The sequence below is a fragment of the Phyllopteryx taeniolatus genome, chromosome 14, assembly GCF_024500385.1.
Source record: "Phyllopteryx taeniolatus isolate TA_2022b chromosome 14, UOR_Ptae_1.2, whole genome shotgun sequence".
NCBI lineage: Eukaryota > Metazoa > Chordata > Actinopteri > Syngnathiformes > Syngnathidae > Phyllopteryx > Phyllopteryx taeniolatus.
In genome coordinates, this window is record NC_084515.1 from 13,537,414 (window position 1) to 13,560,419 (window position 23,006).

At 41.3% G+C, this 23,006-nt stretch overlaps 2 protein-coding genes across 8 annotated transcripts in view; both read right to left on the reverse strand.

The window, feature by feature from the left end:
• Positions 1-41: 41 nt before the first annotated feature.
• LOC133488598 (peptidyl-prolyl cis-trans isomerase FKBP1A-like) lies at positions 42-4,743 on the reverse strand. Of its 2 annotated transcripts, none has more exons than XM_061796651.1 (4): positions 4,135-4,292; positions 4,011-4,058; positions 1,398-1,510; positions 42-653 (listed from the first exon to the last, which is right to left on the reverse strand). In XM_061796651.1, exons 1-4 carry the CDS (start codon positions 4,169-4,171, stop codon positions 528-530), a joined length of 324 nt encoding a protein of 107 aa, XP_061652635.1. In that variant the 5' UTR covers positions 4,172-4,292; the 3' UTR covers positions 42-527. The 2 variants fall into 2 exon arrangements, with proteins under 2 accessions (XP_061652635.1, XP_061652634.1); XM_061796650.1 differs by lacking the exon at positions 42-653 and adding an exon at positions 664-917 and having other exon boundaries at positions 4,135-4,743.
• Positions 4,744-4,877: 134 nt separating this feature from the next.
• Positions 4,878-23,006, reverse strand: part of si:ch211-106h4.4 (MAM and LDL-receptor class A domain-containing protein 2) — a 34,250-nt gene continuing 16,121 nt past the window's right edge. Inside the window, exons 23-52 of one of the 6 annotated variants that reach the window (XR_009791695.1) lie at positions 22,499-22,718; positions 21,565-21,688; positions 21,183-21,315; positions 21,021-21,099; positions 20,790-20,945; positions 20,361-20,486; positions 19,420-19,626; positions 19,199-19,318; positions 18,126-18,287; positions 17,934-18,025; positions 17,126-17,293; positions 15,948-16,124; positions 15,752-15,860; positions 14,695-14,817; positions 14,531-14,630; positions 14,231-14,390; positions 13,068-13,188; positions 12,835-12,978; positions 12,063-12,250; positions 11,245-11,410; positions 9,606-9,824; positions 9,354-9,532; positions 8,499-8,736; positions 8,268-8,427; positions 8,080-8,194; positions 7,284-7,404; positions 7,098-7,194; positions 6,941-7,016; positions 6,176-6,587; positions 4,878-5,401 (exon numbers count right to left, since the gene is read on the reverse strand). Coding sequence is in view for 5 of the 6 variants with exons in the window: in XM_061796637.1 (XP_061652621.1) it covers positions 6,276-6,587; positions 6,941-7,016; positions 7,098-7,194; positions 7,284-7,404; positions 8,080-8,194; positions 8,268-8,427; positions 8,499-8,736; positions 9,354-9,532; positions 9,606-9,824; positions 11,245-11,410; positions 12,063-12,250; positions 12,835-12,978; positions 13,068-13,188; positions 14,231-14,390; positions 14,531-14,630; positions 14,695-14,817; positions 15,752-15,860; positions 15,948-16,124; positions 17,126-17,293; positions 17,934-18,025; positions 18,126-18,287; positions 19,199-19,318; positions 19,420-19,626; positions 20,361-20,486; positions 20,790-20,945; positions 21,021-21,099; positions 21,183-21,315; positions 21,565-21,688; positions 22,499-22,718 (4,392 nt within the window). In the remaining variant the exon portion in view is untranslated. Of the gene's footprint in view, positions 6,869-6,940; positions 7,017-7,097; positions 7,195-7,283; positions 7,405-8,079; positions 8,195-8,267; positions 8,428-8,498; positions 8,737-9,353; positions 9,533-9,605; positions 9,825-11,244; positions 11,411-12,062; positions 12,251-12,834; positions 12,979-13,067; positions 13,189-14,230; positions 14,391-14,530; positions 14,631-14,694; positions 14,818-15,751; positions 15,861-15,947; positions 16,125-17,125; positions 17,294-17,933; positions 18,026-18,125; positions 18,288-19,198; positions 19,319-19,419; positions 19,627-20,360; positions 20,487-20,789; positions 20,946-21,020; positions 21,100-21,182; positions 21,316-21,564; positions 21,689-22,498; positions 22,719-23,006 lie in introns of those variants that run through there. The other 5 variants (XM_061796639.1, XM_061796637.1, XM_061796640.1 and 2 more) reach the window with 5 other exon arrangements.

Here is a 23,006-nt window from a genome sequence, read left to right on the forward strand (position 1 = left end):
CCCACGAAGATCTCCCCGAATGACAACCACGGAGGCGTCCGAATGGTGAACTCACTTTAATGCAAGAACAAGTGTGACTACTTCTACTGGTTGCCTGCAGAGGAACTAAAAGCGCAACATGATAACAAGGACACTTGAGATCCTGGTACAACACAAGCGGTGCTTCAGTCAGAGGCCTAAATCGTTTCTATGCGTCCTAAGTCTTTTTTTTTTTTTTGCGTGTGTGCCAAAGCTGTAAAGTACATCTGGTGTTTATCGCTAAGTGATGGCACTGCGGAATGACAATAGCTCCTCTTTGTACAGCAAACTGCTTAGATGGGCACCTGAGTGTCAAGTCAAATTTAAATACAAACCCTGCTCTACTACAATATCCATCAAACAAACAGAAGAATATTTGGACGGTATGCGTCAGATTAAAAAGGGGGTGGGAGAAGACTGATGATTGTAAATGCCCCTGACAGCATCTTCATTTGTGGCAGATGAGGTGGGAATGAGGGAGGGGAGAATAAAATAAAAGCCCAAAACACTCAAACACCGAGGAGTTCCACTTCGAAGACCAAAGTGGCGTTGGCCGGGATGACGGGAGGGAAGCCCGAGCTGCCGTACGCAAAGTCCGGTGTGCAGGTCAAGCGCGCCACCTGCCCCACGCTCATCTGGAAAACAAAACGGAGGACGCTTCACATAACATGAGGGAGTGAATTTCCCTTGAGGATGAATAAAGTAGGTAGGTCTTAATTATACAACCTGGACCTCAACAGAAACATTTATTTCGTTCCCATTCCCGTCAGCATGATGGGTATCAGACGGAGACCGTACTTCACATTTTGGAAGCGAAGGACTTTTATGCTATGACCGCTGTTGTGCATTCCAGTCCACACGTTTGCGCTCCAACCGGTTTTATTTTGGTCTTCCCATTCCTGTTGGCGCGGACCGGTTTTGACCAGATTTTTATAAGCAACGGACTTTGACGTGGATCGTCTCTGCAACTGGTGTCATCCATTTAAGTCCATCACAGAGACATTGCATACTGCTGTTAGCTTCTCAAGTCAATCGCAACATGCTTGACGCATGTGATCAAATGGCAGTGTGGTGTGTGTGTGTGTGTGACATTATTTCAAATTGACAGTGCAGGAAAAAGCAAAAACAAATTGGCTACGATCCAGGTACTAGTTTAGTCCGTAACGTGTCAGAAAACAGGCAAAAGTGTTAATTTTGTTTTCCAAAGGAAAACATAATTTTTCGATGAAAAACCAAGACAATTATTATTTACTGTTCAGAGGCTGAAATTCTGAGTATTTGTACAATTTTTAGTTAGTCTCTAAATCTCTATTTTAAGTCTCATTTAAACGATTCATCATTGCACCGCTAACTCTAACAGTATATTTATTTTTCCTTACCTGAGCTACACCTTCATCCCAGCCGCGAATGACTTCACCTATGCCGATCTTGAACTTGAAGGGCTTTCCTCGGTCCCGGGAGGAGTCAAACTTCGTGCCGTTTGTCAGTTTGCCTAGAACACAATGACAATTTTTTTAACATGGCTGCGAGGTCAAATTTTGCCTTTGAAGAGAGAGGCAGTGGCAGTTGGCCATGACAAAAGGCCGACATCTTTGTGGAATTCCCCCCCCCCCAAAAAAAAAAACAAAAAAAAAAGGGAATGTGCACTTCAAACGCCTCTAAAATACTCCGTAACAAATAAACGAAAGTTCTATCGATTGCCAAAGTACATGACCTATTCTACTGCCCACAATGCTCTTCTCGTGAATAATGTTCTATTTATGCTATTTAAGTCAATTTTTTGGGGGCGAATGCCTTGGAATTTTGAACTGATACTTGTCAGCAAATCTGAGAAGGGGCACACAAATTGAAAGGTTTGAGGAGATGTTGAAAAATAATGAAGTTATACTGTTTTACTCTAATCTGAAGGTGTTTTTGACCAGATTTTATATAGCTGATATCACAAAAATAGTCCAGAAAAGGCAATTTTTCCCTGACACAAAAAAATGAAAAAGAAAAAGAAAAATTCTCCAGAACCTCACCTGATTTTCAACATTCTTTGTGCGTTATGACAAAATTATCCACTGCCCATTTTAGATACACAAATTCGAAAGTGACGCGAGTTGTGTGTGCTACGCCAGGCTGTAACAGACAATAGACAGCAAGGAGGAGACAAAGAACAAACAATGGCAGACTGTGTTACCAAATTTTGCACAGTTTTGACCAAAAACAATCCACAGTGTGCACAGCACACGGGCATCTTTTTCCTGGAAAAGCGTTCTTACGCAGACAATGGAGCCAAATGCAGTCCACCTCCTGACAAGGACGAGCAAGCTCGTATGTAGTGAAAGTTTCACACACGAGGACTAGGAAAAACTTTTCCAGTTTGACATGGGCCATCCAATGCTGCTGAGATTCAAACCCAATGCCGTGCTGAGTATTTTTTATTTATTTATTATTATTATTTTTACAAGCCAAGGAGCCGATCAAGCCAAGGAAGAATCCGTGGCAGCTATCTTACATCAATCATGTCATCACGACTGCAAGATCCAAGAGAAGAGAGGCCAAACCAAAGACAAAGGTAGGCATGTTTGGAAAAAAAAAACATTCACAATTAGACTGCAAAGACAATATTTATATATTATTATTATTTATATATGTTGTAATTGGTGTAGTTATTGTTGCTTCTCATTGTGCCGCATCTGGAATAAACAAACTTTAATATCATAAACACGAGAAATCAAATTTGCGATAAAAGGTGTGGTGTTTGTTTGTTCTTTTGTATTTAAATAGATAACATGAATTCTTCTGTTTCTCCATCTTCTATTTATCTCCAACTACCTCTTTTTTATGTAAATCTTTTATGTAAAACAACCTCAAAAAAATAAGAATGTCCTTCAATAAAAATCCAAACTTCAAACTATTAACGGTCCCTGCCTAGGAGTTGATAAAGGGCATTAAAAAAACATGAATTCAATTATGTTATATTCTTCGTTACAGCCACGTTGCTCCACAAACGACAAACAAGACTTCTACTTTAGTGAACAGATAATCTACCTCCCACCTGACTTGGAAGTTAAGCGTTTTCCATCTTTCGTTTGGCCATTTTTGGGACGGGGAAGTGTAAATTTGCTTGAGGCAACTGGTAGCATAGTTGCTAACGACTGCAACAGAAAGGGCAGGGGCGCTCGCCAGTCGAGACTGATGGGCCAACACACTAGCAAAGCATTCTGGGATTTGTAATATTAGTGGCACATGTACTGTATAAACTGGCGAGCCAGCTCTAATACACATTTGATGTGGTCTTGCGGGCCATATATGATTACACCGTGGGCCAAATTTGGCCCCCGGGCCTGAGTTTGACATGTATGGGTTATACGGTCCGGACAAATCGTTTTTACAGTTACTAAATGTACATAAAAAGTCACCATGTTACCATAGTCTAACAAAAATGACTTTCACTATTGCCCCAAAAAAAACAAACAAACAAAAAAAAAACCACCGTGACGTACAATATCCCTTTAAATGACGAAACCCACTTGCCATAAAATGTATAAACATCAATTAATCAATGTATAAGAAAAATAAAATTTTCCCATACCTCCAAAATGGCGCAATATAGCCTATTGGGTTATACGGGCGATCTCGGATTCATGACTATATTTAGACTAGCGTAATAAAAGACAAATATATCATTTTAGAGGATGACTTCATGCAAATGCAGTGCGCCAAGCCAAGTTTAATTCAATGAAAATACAGGCTGCTTTAGGTTAATGACAGTATCAACACACCGGTCGCTCACCATTAAAAAATAAGGACTGAAATATCGCCCCCAAAAACCCACACGAATACATGAGCTAATTATAATGGAGATTTCCGATACAGTTACGTAATGTTGACCGAAAAAAGTTGAGGCGTTTAAAATAAAATAATAATAATAAGCAGAATATTACAAAAAAAAAAAGGTATTTCCCTTCAGGGTAGAGGAGGTGTAGAAAACAATAGCAGCTCACCGACGTAGTGCACGGTGACGGTCTGGCCTTTCTGCGGAAACGTCACGCCTGAAAGGAGAAACACTAGCTTTAATAGTGTTTTCTTCTCTATTTGATGAAAACAAGTCACTGAAAGCAATTTTACCGTCTCCTGGCTTTACGACATCAACGGTAACACCCATTGTTAGCGAGAGAGGCTGAGGGCCTGTCTGTCACGCTTCGCCGGGGCGGTGGCCGTGTGGGTTGAAACTTCCGGTGGCGGCCCGCTCCTTCTCGCTGAAATAGCGCCCCCGGTTTGCACATTACTGACATCTGTAGTCCGGAGTATGAATTACACCCCCATACGTTAACCCCAGATTATACTACCTGTACTGTACTGTACTCTATGTACTACTGTAGAACGGCAGGCCCTTCTCTTCGGGCCTAAACAGTATCAGAAGCATTGACCTACATTTACATCTTAAATTGTAATATTTGTTCCATGACATCGGATTTATATACCGTGGGAGGAAAAAGTATCTGAAGCCTTTGGAAATGATTCCATTTCTGCATGAATTAGTTATCAAATGTAGTCTGATCTTCATCCAAATCAAAAGAATAAAAAAACAGTCTTTAGTCTAACACCACACAAACAGTTATGTTTTCATATTCTTATTGAAAATAACATAAAACCCTTCACAGGACAGGGAGAAAAAAGTGAACCCTTGGATTTGATAATTGGTTGACCCTCTTTTGGGACCAATAACCTCAAGCAAAGATTTCCTGTTTTTCAGGACCGATTATTAGTAGTTAAGAAGGCCGACAACCGATATTTGGAGCCGATATTAATTTGCAATAAAAGTGTAAAAATTGGCGTAAAAAAAATAAATAATAATACAAACACTTAACTTCGTTCAAATGCCTTATGCATGTTTATTTAACCAAAACCAAATACAAATATGGCGGCACGGTGAGCGACTGGTTAGAGCGTCTGCCTCACAGTTCTGAGGCCCGGGGTTCAATCCCCGACCCCGCCTGTGTGGAGTTTGCATGTTCTCCCCGTGCCTGCGTGGATTTTCTCCGGGCACTCCCAAAAACATGCATGGTAGGTTGATTGAAAACTCTAAATTGCCCGTAAGTGTGATTGTGAGTGCGAATGGTTGTTTGTTTCTATGTGCCCTGCGATCGGGTGGCAACCGGTTCAGGGTGTACCCCGCCTCCTGCCCGATGATAGCTGGGATTGGCTCCTGCACTCCCGCGACCCTTGTGAGGAGAAGCGGCTCAGAAAATGGATGGAAATGGAAATACAAATATCTTGCTATGGTTGCGCCCATGCTGACTTCATCATTGCATGTTTTGCACACAGCCTTCTCTGGTGTTGTTGGCTGATTGAAATACTGCCAGACTGCGCTTTTAGACTTTGGTCCATTGATCTGCAACAAGGGTTTCAAAAGAAAAAAAAAAGAGAAAGTGTTAAAGGTGGGCCACATGCTGACATACGCTCAACTGCTTAATGCTTAATTTATTACAGCATTCGAGTAGCCTAAAGTTGATTCCATTATTAAATTTTATATTTTACCATGCAATAGCAGGGACCCTGTCATTTAAAACTAGGCTGCTACATTAGCAATGATTAATATGACAAAATCTACATAAAAAGCATAATAGATGCTATGAGTGCAATAAAACTCCTGACAGAACACAAACAGCCTTTAGGGCTTGAATGAGCTCACACAGTATTTAAAATGTTCCACCATTTAGTTCTGATAAATCACTGAATATTACTTTCTCACACATATACTTCTTACTGCTGTCACTATTTCTATATCAATATTATCAGCAGCCTTGTTGCAAGAGATTAAACCAACTGTTAAAACACTAAATAGCCGATAGAAGCTCATCTTCACTTTAATTTTCAGATCATAGGATCTGAAAGCTCAAAGCAACGTTTGTAGTCGTGAGTTGTAGAGTTTTTAATGTCTTTCACGCAGACTCATACTATTCTCAACATAACACACGATATTATCAGCAGCCTTCTTTCAAGTAATTCTCAGTCATGTCGGGGGATACTCCGAGCTAGCAGAGCTGCCGCTAATGTTTACTCCACTCTTACGTTACTCTGCTGCTCACTGTAATGTTAGTGGTAGTTGTGTGATGTAGAACACTGGGATGCTTATTACAATTTTGCGAGAGTTTTCTGCGTTTACCTGCGACGCATTGGGTTTTGCTCGCTTCGGTGTGTGCTTCCGCTTCACTCGTGCTGTGGCTGCTTAACCCATCAGATGGCGCCGTGGGTGGACAGAAATGTCAGGAGAGAGAGAGAGAAGCGTGGCTACATCTGAGCCGAAATAACCCAGTTTTAAATTCATTTCTTGATAGCGGCACGTCAGATTTAAAAAGATACTGATGCCGATATATGTAAAAACTCCAAATATCGGTGCCGATAATCGGTCGATCTCTACTAGTGAGGATAAGCGGTAAAGAAAATGGATGGATGGATGAGTCCCAACCTAACAGTTGAGAGCCACTGGTATTGAAAATGGATGCGTGGAAGTAATTTAAAAGACAATTCAGGGGTTCTTTATTTGATGAATAAGAAAAAGGACAAAATGCTCCAATCTGAAAGAAAAAAGCAAACACATCGACTCTTGATATATTCAAAATAATTGCACCTTGATGACTAACAGATAGATCATAACTATAACACACAACCAAAACTATTGTATCTTTTATCATAAAACTTCCCTTCTCCTCCTTTTACATGTTTGGAATAGACTGCTTAACCAAATAAAAGGATGTTGATGCTAGGCCCTCGAAGAGTCAGTGTTGGTTGCACTAGGAGAGCCATTGTACAGATTGTTAAAGAAGGACATGTCAGATACACTTCCATGCTCTGTGCCCTGTAAAGAAGTTTACGTTTTATTATGAACTGTGGTTCATGGAATCCGAACAATTCTCATCCAATTACTCACATTTATTCTGCAGTCAAAGAGGTCAAACACGGAGTTCTGACCGAGAACATTGTTGCTCGTCCCAGATGACCCGCTCCTGAAAAAATGGTCATGAATGAAAATAAAGAGAATGTACAGTATATTATGGGGTACATCTATTTGGGTGTATAATCCATACTTTACACAATGCTTCAAGTTCAATCTAATAAGGAAGATCAAGATGGCCACTCCAGCAAGGAGAGTCAGACCCACAGCGAGGCCCAAAGACAACATATCTGCACAAAGAGCACAACATGAAACCCCCCCCCCGCACACACACACACAAAATATATACTACATATCCTGTCAAGCGTTTCAGTGTTACCGGTGTTATTATCGACAGGGTCAACGGTGGGCTCGGTGTAGCAGGGTCCACGGAGCACGGTGATGTCATCCAGGGCAACGTCCCCACCTGCGATCTCCCCCCTCTGATACACAAACACATACTGGGGCACAAAAAAAAAACCCACACATTTGCTTTAGTAGAACACACAATTCTTCCTGTTGCATGCAAATATACACTCAATGGAACACTCAACTCATTAGGGACATGTACCACCTCATAACAACCACAAACATGCTGGATTACTTTGCATCTCTTTTCAGTCCAAAAAAGGAAACCAATTGGTCGTTCATTATAAAGTGAAATGTTTTATTTTCTCCTGTGTATTCATAATTGCTCTTTAACCAATTAGCAAAAATACAGGTTACCTGACTACTCGATCAAATTCACATATAGACACAGAGAACCATTCACTGAGTGGGAACTGAACCCACGCTGTCCGCGCCAAAGTCAGGCACCACTACACCAGTGGTTGGGTCTATTTAATGTCACTTCCAAATCAAGTGAGAAAAAGCAAGCAGTTCAATTTTTCATAGAATAACTGAAAACATATTATATCGTGGTATATTGTCATTGTGATATAAAAAGGCCCGTATCATGATATAAGAATTTTTCCGTATCACACAGCACTAAAAAGAAGTAACATTAAAAAAAAAAAAAAAAAAAAGATTCTTCTATAGAAGGACTCTGTGTGTCAAACCGCTCGTGTCAATCAAAACCGGATCCCATTGGAGTGTGTGTGACCTAGTGAAGTGTAAGCAACTTGTCAAAATATTACCCAGAATGCACTGTGGTGCTCAACAAACACACTGGCCTTCAGCCACTTGTCTCCCTTGTTTCCAATCTCGACCCACTTCTGAATGCCTTCCTCGTTACCGCTGTCGTGCGTTTTTCTGTAAGACAACAATGAAATCCGTTACCAATAAACAATCGTAAAGGCTAATACTCTTCTGAATGGGTGGCTACCTGTCATTAATGTAGATGCGAAGGGTCCCAACATCAGGACCAAACATGTGGTACCAGAACGTAAGACAATGCCCTCTAGTGGCCGGTTGGAGCACATCACTGATTAGGAAGGAGGCGTCGCCCCACTGACCAACTGAGCTGTCCACGTACAGATAGTAACCTGATGGAAGATGGTGGAATTGTGAACGCCAGCTGTGTAAAATGCACATAAAAAGTGACCATTTGACCAACCATATGGCATGTTTGTGGTGTGATCCACGTCAGGTCCCGTGTTGGGGTTCGGGGAGCCTCCCCTACCACGGAGCCAGTCGTTCTGGTCCACTCCTTCACCAACATTACTCCAGCTGCACATGTTGAGCTCGAAGTCGCAGGCGGCGTGCGGGGGGCACTTGGCGTCCGACACGTAGACGTCATCAAAGGCCACGTCGCCCTCCTGGGTCGGACCGGCCTTCACACCCTCCACCACGAGCTGAGACAGAAAAAAGTAGGACACTAATCGTCACAATCATCTGAGTCGAACTGTCCGATGAGTCGGTTAACTTAAATCCGTACACAACCGAATCATCGTACTTCGCAGTTCTTCCAGTGAGGCTGTTAACTTTAGTCAGTGACCCGATAAAACGCGATCATATTGAGTCTGCTAAGTTTCTGGCAAGTCTGCTAACTTCAGATACAACTGATACGACAGAATCATCTGAGTCACGCAGTGTTTCCATTGACTCTGCTAACTCGAGCCAGTGAACCGATACTCAGTCTGAAGTGTTTCTGGTGAGTCTTTTAACTCGAATCATGAGTATGGTAAATTAACAAGGAACTGATATACCTGAGTCCCTCATCCGAGTCACACAGTGTTTCCGGTTAGTTCGTTACCTTGAATCAGTGTCCCTACATAGCTGAATCATCTGAGTGTGAAGTGTTTCCGGTGAGTCTGTTACATCATGTCAGTGAACAGATACAACCCCCTCGTTGGAGTGTTTCCGGTGAGTGAAAGATTCTAGAAAACACTAGCTCTATTCGCTTCGTCGAAGAATTTGAAGTTGAACATACATTTTGTGCAACATCTGCCTGCAGTATTTTATGACTCACCCTATATGGTTGAACCCGAGGCTGAAGCGCAGCCTGGGCGAACCTCCACAGGCTGCGTTGGTCACCTGCCTGGGAGAAAATCAGAGCTCGTACCCCGTCTTCGCTCTGCTGATAAACGTTCAGCGTGCCAACGCCCTTGCCGTACATGTGGTACCACATCTGCACGCAAGCTCCTTTTTCTAAAAGAGGGGAAAAACACTTGTCGGCTGGATGTCGAACTCCCCGGTTTATAGCCAAGACTGAGGGACTCACCTGGGGGGTAAACAGGTGACAACATAGAGGCGGTCTGACGAGAGATGTCCTGGTTGGAGGAGGGCAGGTAGTAGTAGTGCCCCACGGGCGTGTTGGTAGTGTGGTCGTTATCGGGGCCCGTGTTGGGATTCGGTGTGGCGCTCGAGTGTCGGATCCAGTTGGCATCGTCGCCGCTCTGCTGTTGCCAGTTACAGCTTCCCTCCTCGAAATCACATACATCTACAAAATGTTTAATATATTTACATTCTGTATTCATCTACAGTATATGTAATGTATGTATATGTATAAATTTATGGATTGAACTTGTAGTGTACCGTATGTGTTTCTGTGTATGTGCGAAAGTTCATGCATGTGGATTTACATGTATTGTAAGCTTGAGTGTAAGTTCGTGTATGGAAGTCCATGCATGTTTGTCTATACGTAAAATGATGTATGTATAGTACATTTATGTACTGTATGTAAGAGTATGCATGTCCATTTATATGTATGCAAATGGATGTAGGTAGTTTTATGTAAGTTAATGCATAAAAGTTCATGCATGTAAGTCTCTCTCTCTCTCTCTCTCTCTGTATATATATATGTGTGTGTGTAAATTTCTGTCTGCAGGTTTACATAGGTAAGTTTATATACTGTATTGTAGTTCATGCATGTATGTTAATATGTATGTACAGTTATGTAAGTAGGTATAAGTGTATGCAAGTTTATGTTTGTTGTGGGCCATTCCACCTAAGTGCCATTTGCATCCCCAGGAAATAAAATGTATAAATGCACAATAACAATTAACTGTAAAATAGATTTTTTTTTTTATTAAGCAAAGTATTCTATACATTGATCTCATTGCATATTTAATAAAGTCATTAAAACAATAATTTAATATACCTTGGATACCTCCTAAAATTAAGACTTTACCACGAAATACATAATTTATATCCTTCGGAAATGTTATGTTTTACATATTTGTGTTATTCCTTATCCCAACTTTTTCTTAAAATTGTTTAAATTCACACTTCAGACGTGTCACTGGCTTTACATCTCGTCATGTTAACCTAACATATTACCCGTCTGCACATTTTTAGAATAGTCCACAAGTCACATGGTCCACATGTAGTTGCATCATAAATTCCATCATTTATTTTGCCGTATATCCAATAGTAAGTTCCATCATGTATTTTGCCATATACCCAATGATATTTGAACTCTGACATATATGACTTATGTACAGTATGGAAGGCCATCCATGCCTATGTACTGTCCTTTTAGGCATTCATGTATGTTTTTATGTACGCAAGGTAAAGTGTATTTAAGTTTATGTGTGTATCCTTAGGAGGAAAAGCGGTATACAGTACAAAATCAATGGATGGTTGCAAGTTCATGCATGTATATGAGATTATTTGCTTGTAAATGTACGGATAGCAGTTTATGTACGTGTGTCTGTTTAAGTGTACAGTTTGTATGTATCTGATGCAGTGCAGTTGTAAACCACAGAACTGCAATCATAACTACTGTAAGTTGTATTGGTCCATCCCAGTTACTTCACGCAATGTATTGAATGACTTGATTGATTCACTTTGCACTTTAACGCAGCAGTAATAAAAAAAAATCAAATAAAAAACACGAAAGGAATTGTCACAATAATTACCAGAGGCGGGGCATGCGCCGGAGAGAAGCGAGATGTCATCGATGGCAATGTCGCCCGCCTCGCCTCCCACGCTGGCCTCCACGATCACCTGGTGGACACGCTGCAGGGTCACGTGACTCTGCGCCACATGCCACTCATCCCCTTGGTTTCCTGATTTTTGCCACACCTACAGGAAAGACGGAGGTCTGAATCACTCCCCGCAATGAGGATGTGAGGAGAGATTTGTGCAACACTATAGTATGCACCGAAACTGCACAGAGAACAAATCGAGGCTCTTTTGTAACCCGGCCATTTCACAACCATGATAAAAGCATAACACAGAGAAAGTCTATGGGCGAATTCTAGATATTTCTCAATCCACATCACAGTGGAGGGAAGTCATGCATCTCAACAAACAAAATATGAGATCGGTCATCTAATTGTAAAAGATACTGTATTTTCCATCCGTCCATTTTCTATAGCGCCTGTGCCCATCAGAGTTCCCGGTGAGCTGGAGACTGTCCCAGCTCACTTTTTGGGGAAGAGGTGGAGTGGATCTTGAACTGATCACCAGCCAATCGCCAGGCCACATTCAGACAAACAAACATTCACACTCACATTCACACCTAAAGGACAATTTAGAGTCTTCGATAAACCTAAAATGCATGTTTTTGGAATGGGGGAGAAAGCCGGCGTACCCTGAGAAAATCCACGCAAGCAGCGGGAGAATGTGCAAACTCAAACCCAGAGCCTCAGATCTGCGAGGCAGACATACCAACCACTAGTACTAATGCTGCAATATAGAAAATACCAATATCAATAATGCCTGTGTGTTTTACCAGAGTTTTCTCCATTGACTCAGCCGTCAGTAGGAACACTCGTAAAGAACCCACAGTGGCTCCAAACATGTGGTACCAAAACATGAGACAGTATCCCTGTTGAACTGCAGGTGGCAGCAGTGCAGACTTGAGCTGGGCAACGTCACACTTTGCACTTGGAAGGGAGCCCTCTATGTAGATGTAGTTCCCTGTGGTACAACAATAACAACAATGAAGTGCATAAGAAAGCAACACAGTACAAACATATGAAATTTAATGCCAAATGCTGATTGTAGATGGTGTTTCTACTACGATTACCAAAGCTGCAAGGTTTTGTAGCACAGCTGGGCAAAGAGTGGCCCATGGGTCATCTACGGCCCGCTCTGTTCATAAATCAGGCGCACCGAACATTTACAATATCAATAATCCTACAGGATAATATTTGATGCATTGAGTTATATTTTTTTCCCCTCAAAATTGTTTAATTAAAATGTATTTAATCATAAAATAACTGGTTATTGAATTTAGTATAAATAACTTAAAAATAACAATAATCACATATACATTAATTAAGAAACATGTAATTAAATTAAAAATGTAATTAATTTAAAAAATAATTCAATAAACTAAACTAAAACTCAAATTAAATTATTTCACGGCAACATTAAACTATTTGAAGAAAAAAAAAAATCCTAATTTATGAATGACCTTTGCCCAGCTTTCCTTTTAAAAATCAAATGTGCCCCTTGAGCACAAAAGTTTGTCCAACTCTGTTTTATAGTGTCATAATAACCTTTTCCCGTCGTGCGGTCGCCTGCAGGCCCGGTGTTGGGTGTGTCCGTCGGACCCGACCTAGTGAGCCAGTCCAGCTGGTCGTCGGCCCCCTGCGTCCAAACGCAAAGGCCTTCTTCAAAAGCGCAACCGAAAACGGAGAGGGCTGAGGAGGAGGCGGCAAACAAAAACAAGAATCAAGACTCCACCTGCGCGTTTCCAGATGAGAACTCACAACACCCAAATGTCACTTACCTGGAGGACGGAAGGACTGGTGGCAGTTGAGAAAGGAGATGTCGTCCACAGCGACAACGCAAGCGTCAGTCGCGGCGGCGGTGTCTCCTCGAGTTCCATTATTCCAGCTACTGAACATAACCTGAGAAAAAGTGTTGATACATGAATGCCTTAAATTGAGGGTTGCATTTTAAACTCGAACCTGCATTTCAAAGGAGAAAGGAAAGTATACGTAAAATAATTACATTAGAGAAGCAACAAGTTGACTTTTTCCACTCTTACATATGAAAATGACTTTTATATACTGTACTGTGTGCTCTCATATACTAGTCATTGTGTGCAGTGTTACACGATTTAAACTGTTTTTTAATGAAAAATCCACTCACAGGACATTCAATTGAAGGTCAGCGAAATTAACTCGTCTATGAAAAACAACACACTACACTGCATCATAACGAGTTGTAGAATAATAAACACATTAATTAATCCCTCATGCAAGGTGTCGAAGAGAACTAAGGATTATTTTTCCAATATTTTTTGAACAAATTATTCATTATTATATTAATTGTTAAATACCTAATAAAATATGTCATTATAAATATTTCATTTTGTATTAAATCAATGAATTCAATTACATTAAAATAATAGCAGAAAGAACTAAATTATTTGTTTTCTCATTAGTTTCTAAAAAGCCAAATTCTCTTTAAAATTGAATTGTTGAATCAAAATCATATTAAAAATGTATTTAAAAAATAATTATTTGTACTTATTGTTATTGCTTTTTGAATAACAACATTCTCTTATTTTTATGGCTACATTGATTTATCTAATAAAATGACATCAAAACATATTAATACAACAAATACGGTACTTATTTTGATTTGTCTTCTTATTGCTTTCTAAATACACTTTACTTATTTTGATTCATGTCGTCGTATTGCTTTCTGAAAAGTGTCGTCGCACATCTGAAAAAGGGCTATTTAAAACCAATGTATTTTTATAATTAGCTTATTCTAGGCATTTGTTTTTTGATTGTGCAGGTGTACCTAATGTTGGGGCTTATCTTTTAAATGTGTGCTGCAAATTATACAATGAAATATAAATGTGTGAAGACATTATTTTATGAATTACAATATTTGAACACAGTAAAGGAGACCACAGAGCCATGTTTATGTGTTGGGCACCTCGTACGACTGCAGGTGAGGCCCCAGGGGCAGAGATTCGGGCATCCAGTGGGGGACGGTGTTGCGGCTGCGTGACCACAGGATTGCTTCACTTCCACCGGCGTGCCGCGTCAGCACTCCAAGTGAGCCAGCACACTCGGCGCTGATGTGGAAGTGAAACCTGCACCGAGGAAGGAAGCAGTTGAGAGTGTTGGATTTGTGAAGGTAACTGGAGGGGGGTTGAGCAACTCGCCAGGGCGGACATGTTGAGCTGTGTGTTACATAAACATTCAACAACTACATGGATGGCAATGAACATACATAATCTGGCAGTAGGGCGACGAGGGCGGGAGACGGGAGCTCTGGAGTCGGGCCTCGCTCGGCACAGACGCCTGACTAGAGTTGACGCTCATGTAGAAGCCTGAGAAAGCCAGAAAGCCACCATCAGTCATTGTCTGACTATTTCCCTCCTCAAGACGCCCCACCTGTGTGGTTGGTGTGATCGGTGGGCGGCCGAGCGCTGCCGCCGGCCTTCTGCCTGCGCCACGTCCTCTGCGACTGACCAAGGTCCGTCCAGCCGCATTGGTCCCTCTCGAACGTGCACGGACCTGCAACATGCGAGGGCCGAGTGTGAGTAAGCATGCCGGGAACAACGAGGGGACGCGCACCTGAGTCATATACTTTTCGAGAACAACACCGAACAGAAGGGAAAGCTTGACAACAACAACAACGTAGCTGCTGTTTCCCGTTTGACGAGATGCAGCAGCCGATGGTGATTCACTTTGTTAATGTCTGATTAAACATACCGACAGTCAGACCATTTGAACATTTTCCCTCCCGTTCCATCAAGGTTAGCAAAGGCCCGCGAGTCGGATGTCTCTCGCTATAATTATCCTCAGACATTATCCTGTGGTAAAGGATGCGTTAAAAGTGATTTTTCCTCCCCGAACCACTATGAAAGTGTTCGGAGGACAAAAACCACAAATGTTAACCCGGTAAAGATGTTTTTTTTTTGTTAACATTAACAGCACTTTATAAAATATTTGATGACAAAATCCAAGCGTAGGCAGGACAAACGGTGCCCTGGTGAAGATTGTTGCTCTTTAGTGTGATCATTTCTCATCACATACATGGATACACTCTCCTCTGAAATTATTGCAGCAGCGCAGCCAATTCATTTATTTTTGCTGATATTTTTGCACTCTCTGGAGTTAAACTCAATACAGCATGGATTATAATTGTAGTAATCTCTAAGTATCTTTTAAATTGTGTATCCGACACATATGTAAATACATGGTAATTAAATCAGAACTGTTCACCTCTTCTCCAATATTCATCTTTTTAGCCTCAAAACCAAATGTTTTCAATCAATAGCAGAAAAAGGAATTGGCCTCATTGTTCTAAGATTTTTGAAGGGGAGTGTATGGGCTTGGATGAAAAAACAAAGTAACTTCCTCAATCAAAATCAACTTCTCATTTATGTTGTCACATTGCATTTTACAATAAAAAAAAGAAAAACTGTGGCTATAACATGCAACCTACCGCAGCCATCCTCATCCTCCCCCTTGGGACAGTCGAGGCGATAATCACACTTTAACATGGAAAGGATACACATTTCTCCTGCTGAGCGCCAACAAAAGAACTCATTATCCTGCAATGCATCAGAAACACAAATACATTCACACAAACTGCATGCTTAGTCATGCTGTAGCCATTACATCCATTCGAGCTAGCCTACTTGACACGGGCTGGTGGGTGCAGAAGAGGTTGCAGGTGTGGTCGGGGAGGCCGAAGTGGGCGATGTGTCAGGCAGTGGGCTATTGTGAGGGTCAAAGGCACACTCCTTGGAGAAGGACACGTCGTCCAACGCAACGTGCCCTGTGTTCCCAGTGCCTAGCTCGTACCTAAACACAATCTTAGGGAGGAACATAAAATGTTTTAATCTACATTAATTCCGACACTAAACAGTCCCTTTAAGTAGCTGGAGCTTTCCACAGTAAGTTCTATTTCCAGTTCAATGGTTATCCTCACAAAAAAAAACAAAAAAACAAGCCTCACAACATTTGCTAAATCTCACAATTGATACCAGCATTTTTCTGTCCTCTGGTTGGTCAGTGCAAAACTTGTTACAGCTAATTAAACAGTCTTTTGCGATCTGCACACATTTGTGCATTTAATAATCAGCATATCTGGTAAATATGTATTTTTTTTATTTTTGTCATGTTATTACATATATATTGCGTCTGAACTGCTCTAGATGATGGTGTACGTGTCACAATTGCATGCTGTTATATTGCGTTTTTGTATAGTATTGATTGTTTCTATAATTGGAACATGGTCCCTACTGAAAGCCCAGGTACCAAATGCACGGCCTGCTACTATGTGTCAGGTACCAGCGTGGAACATTGGCCGGCGAATTCACTGGTCTACTGTAAAGGATACCAGTGAATTTGCCGGCATCCAACATCATAAAATAAAAGTTTTACTCAAAAATATACAACTTTTACCCAAAGAAAGTCACAATCACAGTAAATATATTTGTAAACAAATTTGTAAAAAAACTTTGGCCATTAACATAAATACGGCAGTCATGAGCATGCCTTCTTGTGCCACGTGACGACATGCAAACTGCTTCATTGGGCGTCATTTGTAACCTCAAAATGTCATAACCTGAGGACCCCCTGTAATGCCAAGGTTTGATTGGATCTCATTAAACTGTGCATGTGTACCTAATAAATTCTCTGGTAATTGTAAGTACAGCTGTTTTTACCAGTTAACATCAATTAACAACTTGTTGATCCAAGAATAAACTGCATTTGCACACTAAATGAAGTGGACATGAAAAATTTCAATATTATTATCACATGTACGTATGTGCACATTCTGATAACATTAGCAGGCACCTAGTACACTCACCTTGCACTTGACAGAGGAGGAGAAAATTACGTCTGCCCTCTGCCAGTTGTAGCTGTGCAAGGTTGTCCTGAGCCACAACACGACGTCGTCGGTACCGGAGCGGAACATCCTGGACTGCGTTGAGAGTTTTCCTGCGGCGTCTTGCAGGCTGTAGTAGAAGAATCTGATCTATATGGACACAGTCATGCAAAGTTCACAACATTAATAGTTCACATCGGGTTCCAAACACTGAAAAAATGAAACAGAACATTGCAAAATTTGTCTAATGCATAGTTATATTGATGCTAATACATTTTGTTCCGTAGCATATCATGCAAAGTGAATTAATTTGTCATCATAAAACCTTTATCAACTGTGAAAACAAGTTAAGTCACTGTTGTACACAAAACAAAACAAAATAAATAAAACTACTCATCCATTGAAGAAACACGAGCCTTTCTTTATGCTTCATGTTATTAACATGAGCATACAATTAGCATATTTGTGTATGTAATTTAGATGAAACTGACAGTTTCAGTTGTCCTGAATTGCGAGACCCTTGTCTATGTGACAGCAAGTTGAATTGCTGATTCTATTGTTATCATCAAACTTTTTCTCTTTGCCATCACCGGTACACTTTTGCTGTGGTTCTCTCTTACACACAAAAAGGTAGTGGAGTTATTCCTTTAGATGCTCACTGAGAAAATTTGCTGACAGACTGTGCGATGCGTTTTTCAGTTAATGTACATTCACATGTGGTCGATTACTACATTTCACGACAATTTCCTCCAGTGTCACAAAAAAAAACATCAATTCCAGTTGAACCCACCGTGCAATTGCTGCTAGGAAGTAATGTTTTGGAGAGAATCTCAACTATCTGCCCCCTCTCTGTAAGGTGAGTCCCTGGAGTTATATAGTTACCTGAGAAAAAAACATTTTCCCCATTGCAGAAGAAATTTTAGTACTGGTAACAAAACAGACTTTTTCTTTTTTTTTTTCAAATCACAATTTCTTTAGTCACCCGCAGCATTGTTGAGGGTGTGATCCCTGGGGGGTCCAGCTTGAGGCCAAGCATCTTGACCTTTTCGTCGGGTCCATCTGGCTCCAGGTTCGTCCAAGTTGCTTTCAGTCCAAGAGCACAGGCCTTGTTCGAAGCTGCAGCGCTCAGTCACACCTTGTTGCTCTATGTTAATCATCAGGGACAGACAGTGGAGGAAAGAGCTTGTGAATGGCAAATACGGACAGAAAAGCCAACTGAGTGAAGTAGCTGATATGCACTAGAGTGCTTTAATCTCAGCACCAAAGCTATGACATAAAATAAGTGTTGTTTGTCTTGTTTACTGACACAATTTGATGGAAAATTGTACAGTTGTGACTGCAAAATAGCGTTTATTTTTTTGTGTGTGTTCTGGCTAAATGTCAGCAAACTCACATTTTTCAAAAACTATATACCATATGCGGATGTTACCTCAAATTTAATTTTCACCCAGACTGCTCTGGTTATAGGTTTTTCAAAATAAGATATATGAAGTAATACAGTACAGTGATTGAATGCTTGCTAAAACATAGCCCCGAAACATACAATTGATTGATCAATAACAGTGCAGCACAGAACACGTTCCACACCTTCCTGATGGTGCTTCATTGAATTTAATGATACATTTTATATTAATTTATTTTAAACTATGTTCTAGATAGTCTTTTTTTTTTTAAGGTAAATATGGCTAATCGATGTGCTTGAGGCAAGTGGGACAAGTCACATTCTGTGAGGTTGAAGGGTTTAACAAACCCTGACAGATGGAGGCTTTGGATAAAGCAAGGCAGTTGTTCCGAAGCATGTGAATTCCTCCAAAACCAAAAGGCACACCTTTGTCTGCTCTAAAATAGGCATTATACTTGTATTATCTGTCACTATGCTGTTGTTAGCTTGTTAATGGATAAAGCTATGCAGACGTCCGGATAGTCATTTCAATTCCTCAAAACTTAACAGGCACACCAATTCTCTGCTCCAAGGTAAATACCGTACTTGCATTATCTGTAAAGTTATGCTATTGTTAGTTTCCCAGCCAGTGACAAGCATTTGTGACATCTCACCACAGTTGCTCTCATCAGTCCAATCGCCGCAGTCATCTGTGAAGTCACACACTCGGTTCTTCTCCACGCACACGCTGTTATTGCATGTGAACATATTTTCGTGGCACACAGGTTGGGGCTCTGGAAGACAGAAAAAAAAACAAAAAAACAAGAGCCTCAGAACATCTTGAACCATCTTGCTTCAAAAGCACAGTGAGTGTCAGTACTGTCCCTCCTTCTACCTGGCAGGTTGCAGCTGGTGAAGTTAATGTCATCGACGGCGACGTGGCCTGGCTTCACGAAAGCGCGGGTGGCTTCAAAGAGGACGGTGAAGTCTTGACGCCTTCTACCGACTGTTACCTCACCGACCTGCCACGAATCGGCACCGCTGCCCGACTGCCACCACAGGACGGTGGTACGAGAGCTCTCGCTGAGTAGCACCTTCAACTCTGCAACAGTATGCACAGATTGGAGTGATTATGTTCTTAAACAGGGCAAGGTTGAAGGTTGAAGTTTTTATTGCAAGAAGAGGAGAGATTGCACAACGTAGATGCACAAAATACAGTAGTCATAGTCTTACAACTAAGATGGCAGCTGGTGCCACAGTTGACACTAAACACGAGTAACCGCATGATCACAAACAATTGTTAACGGTAACTTGGAACAGAGTGTACAAAATGAACCTTGGGCAAAATTAACCACTTGCTGCTTCACCTGGTCTAAAGACAAATACGGTATCTGATCACATGTTGCAACCTGCTGTGGTAAATTTGAAAACTTAGAAGATTTGCATCATTTTGTCAAACCCAGCCATGTTTCATGTGAGCATTAGTATTGGAAAATGTGACCGAATGGACTCAGAGGCGTCCTATTACATATCATTATTATTAACAATAACATCTCTATCACTGTCGTGTGGAAACCTCCAATGTCCAAATTTGGTCCATTGCATATTTTTTTTCGATAATAGTGGTCAGTCCCTCCGTGGGTCTGTTATTCTTACAAATTATTGACCAATCCAAAGTGTTGAAAATTGCTTGCTTCGATGAAGTAATTTTCATGGCTCAAGAATTTTTTTTCCCTGATAAGTGATGGTTTTGCAGATGCGATACGTATATATAAGAAAACATTTGCCAATTTGATCAATCAAATATTAATGCTAGCACACGTAATTGTAACGAACCTTCTCCATACATGTTGTAGTAGAAATTGAGTGTGCAGGCGGCGCTGGCCTGTTTCATGACGGGACTCTTCAAGGCAGCAGGGCTTATGTGGTCACCGTTGTACGGGATCACCGAGACGTACCAGCCTGGAAGATACAGGAGATGATGATGATGTCGTCAGCAAACAAGGCTACTATGGCAGGTATTTTTAGAGCGCTTGCCATTCGGGTCACGAGTCAACTAGAGTCTCTGCCAGCTGATTAAATGCGATCGCACTGAAATGAGGCTACATTCAAATATTGTTACCAGTTTGAAAACTTGCCTATTGTCCCTTGAAGTTATTGGACTCTGTGGTGCCACACCAATGAAAAGCCATTGTATCCCTCAATATACAATAATGCATGTAATAGTAAAGGCAATAAAAGGATCATTTGGGTGCACGGCCTCACCAAGCGCTGTGCCCAATGTGTGATCGACAGACGGTCCAGCGTTCCCAGTGGCGTTCCTTCCTCTTTCCCACTGACCCTGGCCAACACTGACGTCCTCCCATCCGCATGTGTCGTTTTCAAACGTGCAGCCCACGAACATCGAAATTGTTTCATTCACTGCAAGACCAAGTTATCGTTCCTTTAAAGTATACTGAGACACACTGTAGTAGATAAACACAATTAAGGGACTACCTTGACAAGGACCTGGTGTGAGACCGATGTCGTCGATGGCAAAGAAGCCTCCTTTGTTCGTCTCTGCTTCGATCAGTAACTGAAAATAATGTAACAGATCGTCTACAGCACAATTCGCAAACATGATTAAATCAGGTATTAAATATGTAGTTGAGTGTATACCCAGAAAGGTTTGCTCTGCTTTAAACTTTGAGAGAAGCTCTTCCATTTGTGTCCACTGCTGCTGTTTATCTGGAAGATTACCTCGTCCTCGGGCAGCTCTGAGCGAATCAGCACACGCAAGGTCCCAGGCTCACTGCGTTCAATCAAATTGGGGAAAATATATACAGTACAGTAAGTATAACTGTAGGTTTGAGGAAGTCAAAACGTTAGACTGTTGAAGACCGTTTTAAGGCCACATCAAAGGTAAAGCCTCTTATTGAGTAACTGTGACACGGGCACAATATTATAGCCCACTACTTTTAGTAATAAAGTGCAACCTTGGAAATGTCAACATACAATTAATTCAGTGTGAAAAGGGTTTAGGGTTTTGTTTTCTGCTGACCCGCTATCCATATGGTACCATAGGGTGAGGCAGGCCGGGGCGTCTTTGAGTTGGATCCATTCGGATGCTATCTGAGCCACACTGCGACCGGTTGTGTGTGGTGATAAGCTCAACAAGAAATGACCTGAAAGCAAACACACAGCAATTTATGCAGTGTTATGAGTGAATTGACAGCCTTACAGCAGTTGATTGGATTGTCAATTCAGTCCCGTGGAATGATTTTGTTTCGGGAGGAAGTGACCACAGGATGTACAGTAAATTAGGAATAACTCACTCAGCACAATACTTGGCGTGACTACAATTAATCATCTGTTGCACATTCTGAGGTTTTCATTACATCAGCAAGCAGATCTTTTTGTTATTTAATATGAATTTTACAAAACAGGGGTGAAACGGTATCAATATTTGTACTTTTTGGTATGGAATGGTCGATTTATTCAGCGTTCCCACAATGAACATATTAGCTAAGGGACAGGAAGTGTTTACTGCCACGCTCTCTAGCTACTTTGTGAACAAATATAGTGCAGCTCAGCTCTTCAGACAAGTCAAGGCTAGCAACATCAACAATGCAAATGCAACTTACAGCTGTATTTAAACAGCTGCTCTTTTTGCTGCTCGAACTTTCATGTTGTCATGATTCCCTTTTTTTTGTAGTAATTGTTTACTCTTGTTTCAGAAGGTTTATTTCCTGCTTGTGCCTCCCTGTCATGGTGATTGTCTCCACCTGTGACCCATTCCCCTGTGGATAGTCTGCAACTAGTCCTTTGTCAGATCGTCTTGTCTCCTGTCACGTCCTGAAGCAGCCATTGTCGGAAACCTGACTGTTTTCCCATGTTAACACGAGTCCATACTTTGGTATATTGTGTTTTTTTGCATCCCAGTCATTTTGTCTGCATCTCGGAGTTTGAAGACAGAAAACAATGTAAGGCTCTACCTTCTGGCGATTCAATGGTGTGGTCCGCAGGTGGACCATGAAAGCCCCCTTTGGCCAGCACCCAGCTGTGTCCGTCTTCAGTGGGCATGTTGAGCCAGTTGCAGGGTCCTGATTCAAAGTCACAGTTGGCCATGGGATTGCAGGCTCCTTTCGTCACAGAAAAATCATCTAGTTGGACTGTGGAATTCATGCCTGCTTCATGGGATGCCCTAAACACCACCTTGAGAGGGTGGAATTGAGGAAGTAAGGTTTCATTCTCTAATAGGGATGCACTGAAATGAAAATTATTGGTCGAAACCGAAAGTGAGGAAACCAAGGCCGAAAACTAAGACGCCGAAAGAAATTATTACGCCAAGTATTTGCATCTATGGCTATGGCTGTGTACTAATCTCACTAAAAGCAAGGCACTGCAAATGCATAAATTAATGCTCCAAAGATTAAATCAGTTCCAAAATGAAAATATTTATTAAGCACTGACATTCCAGCAATGGACATATGGGAAATAAAT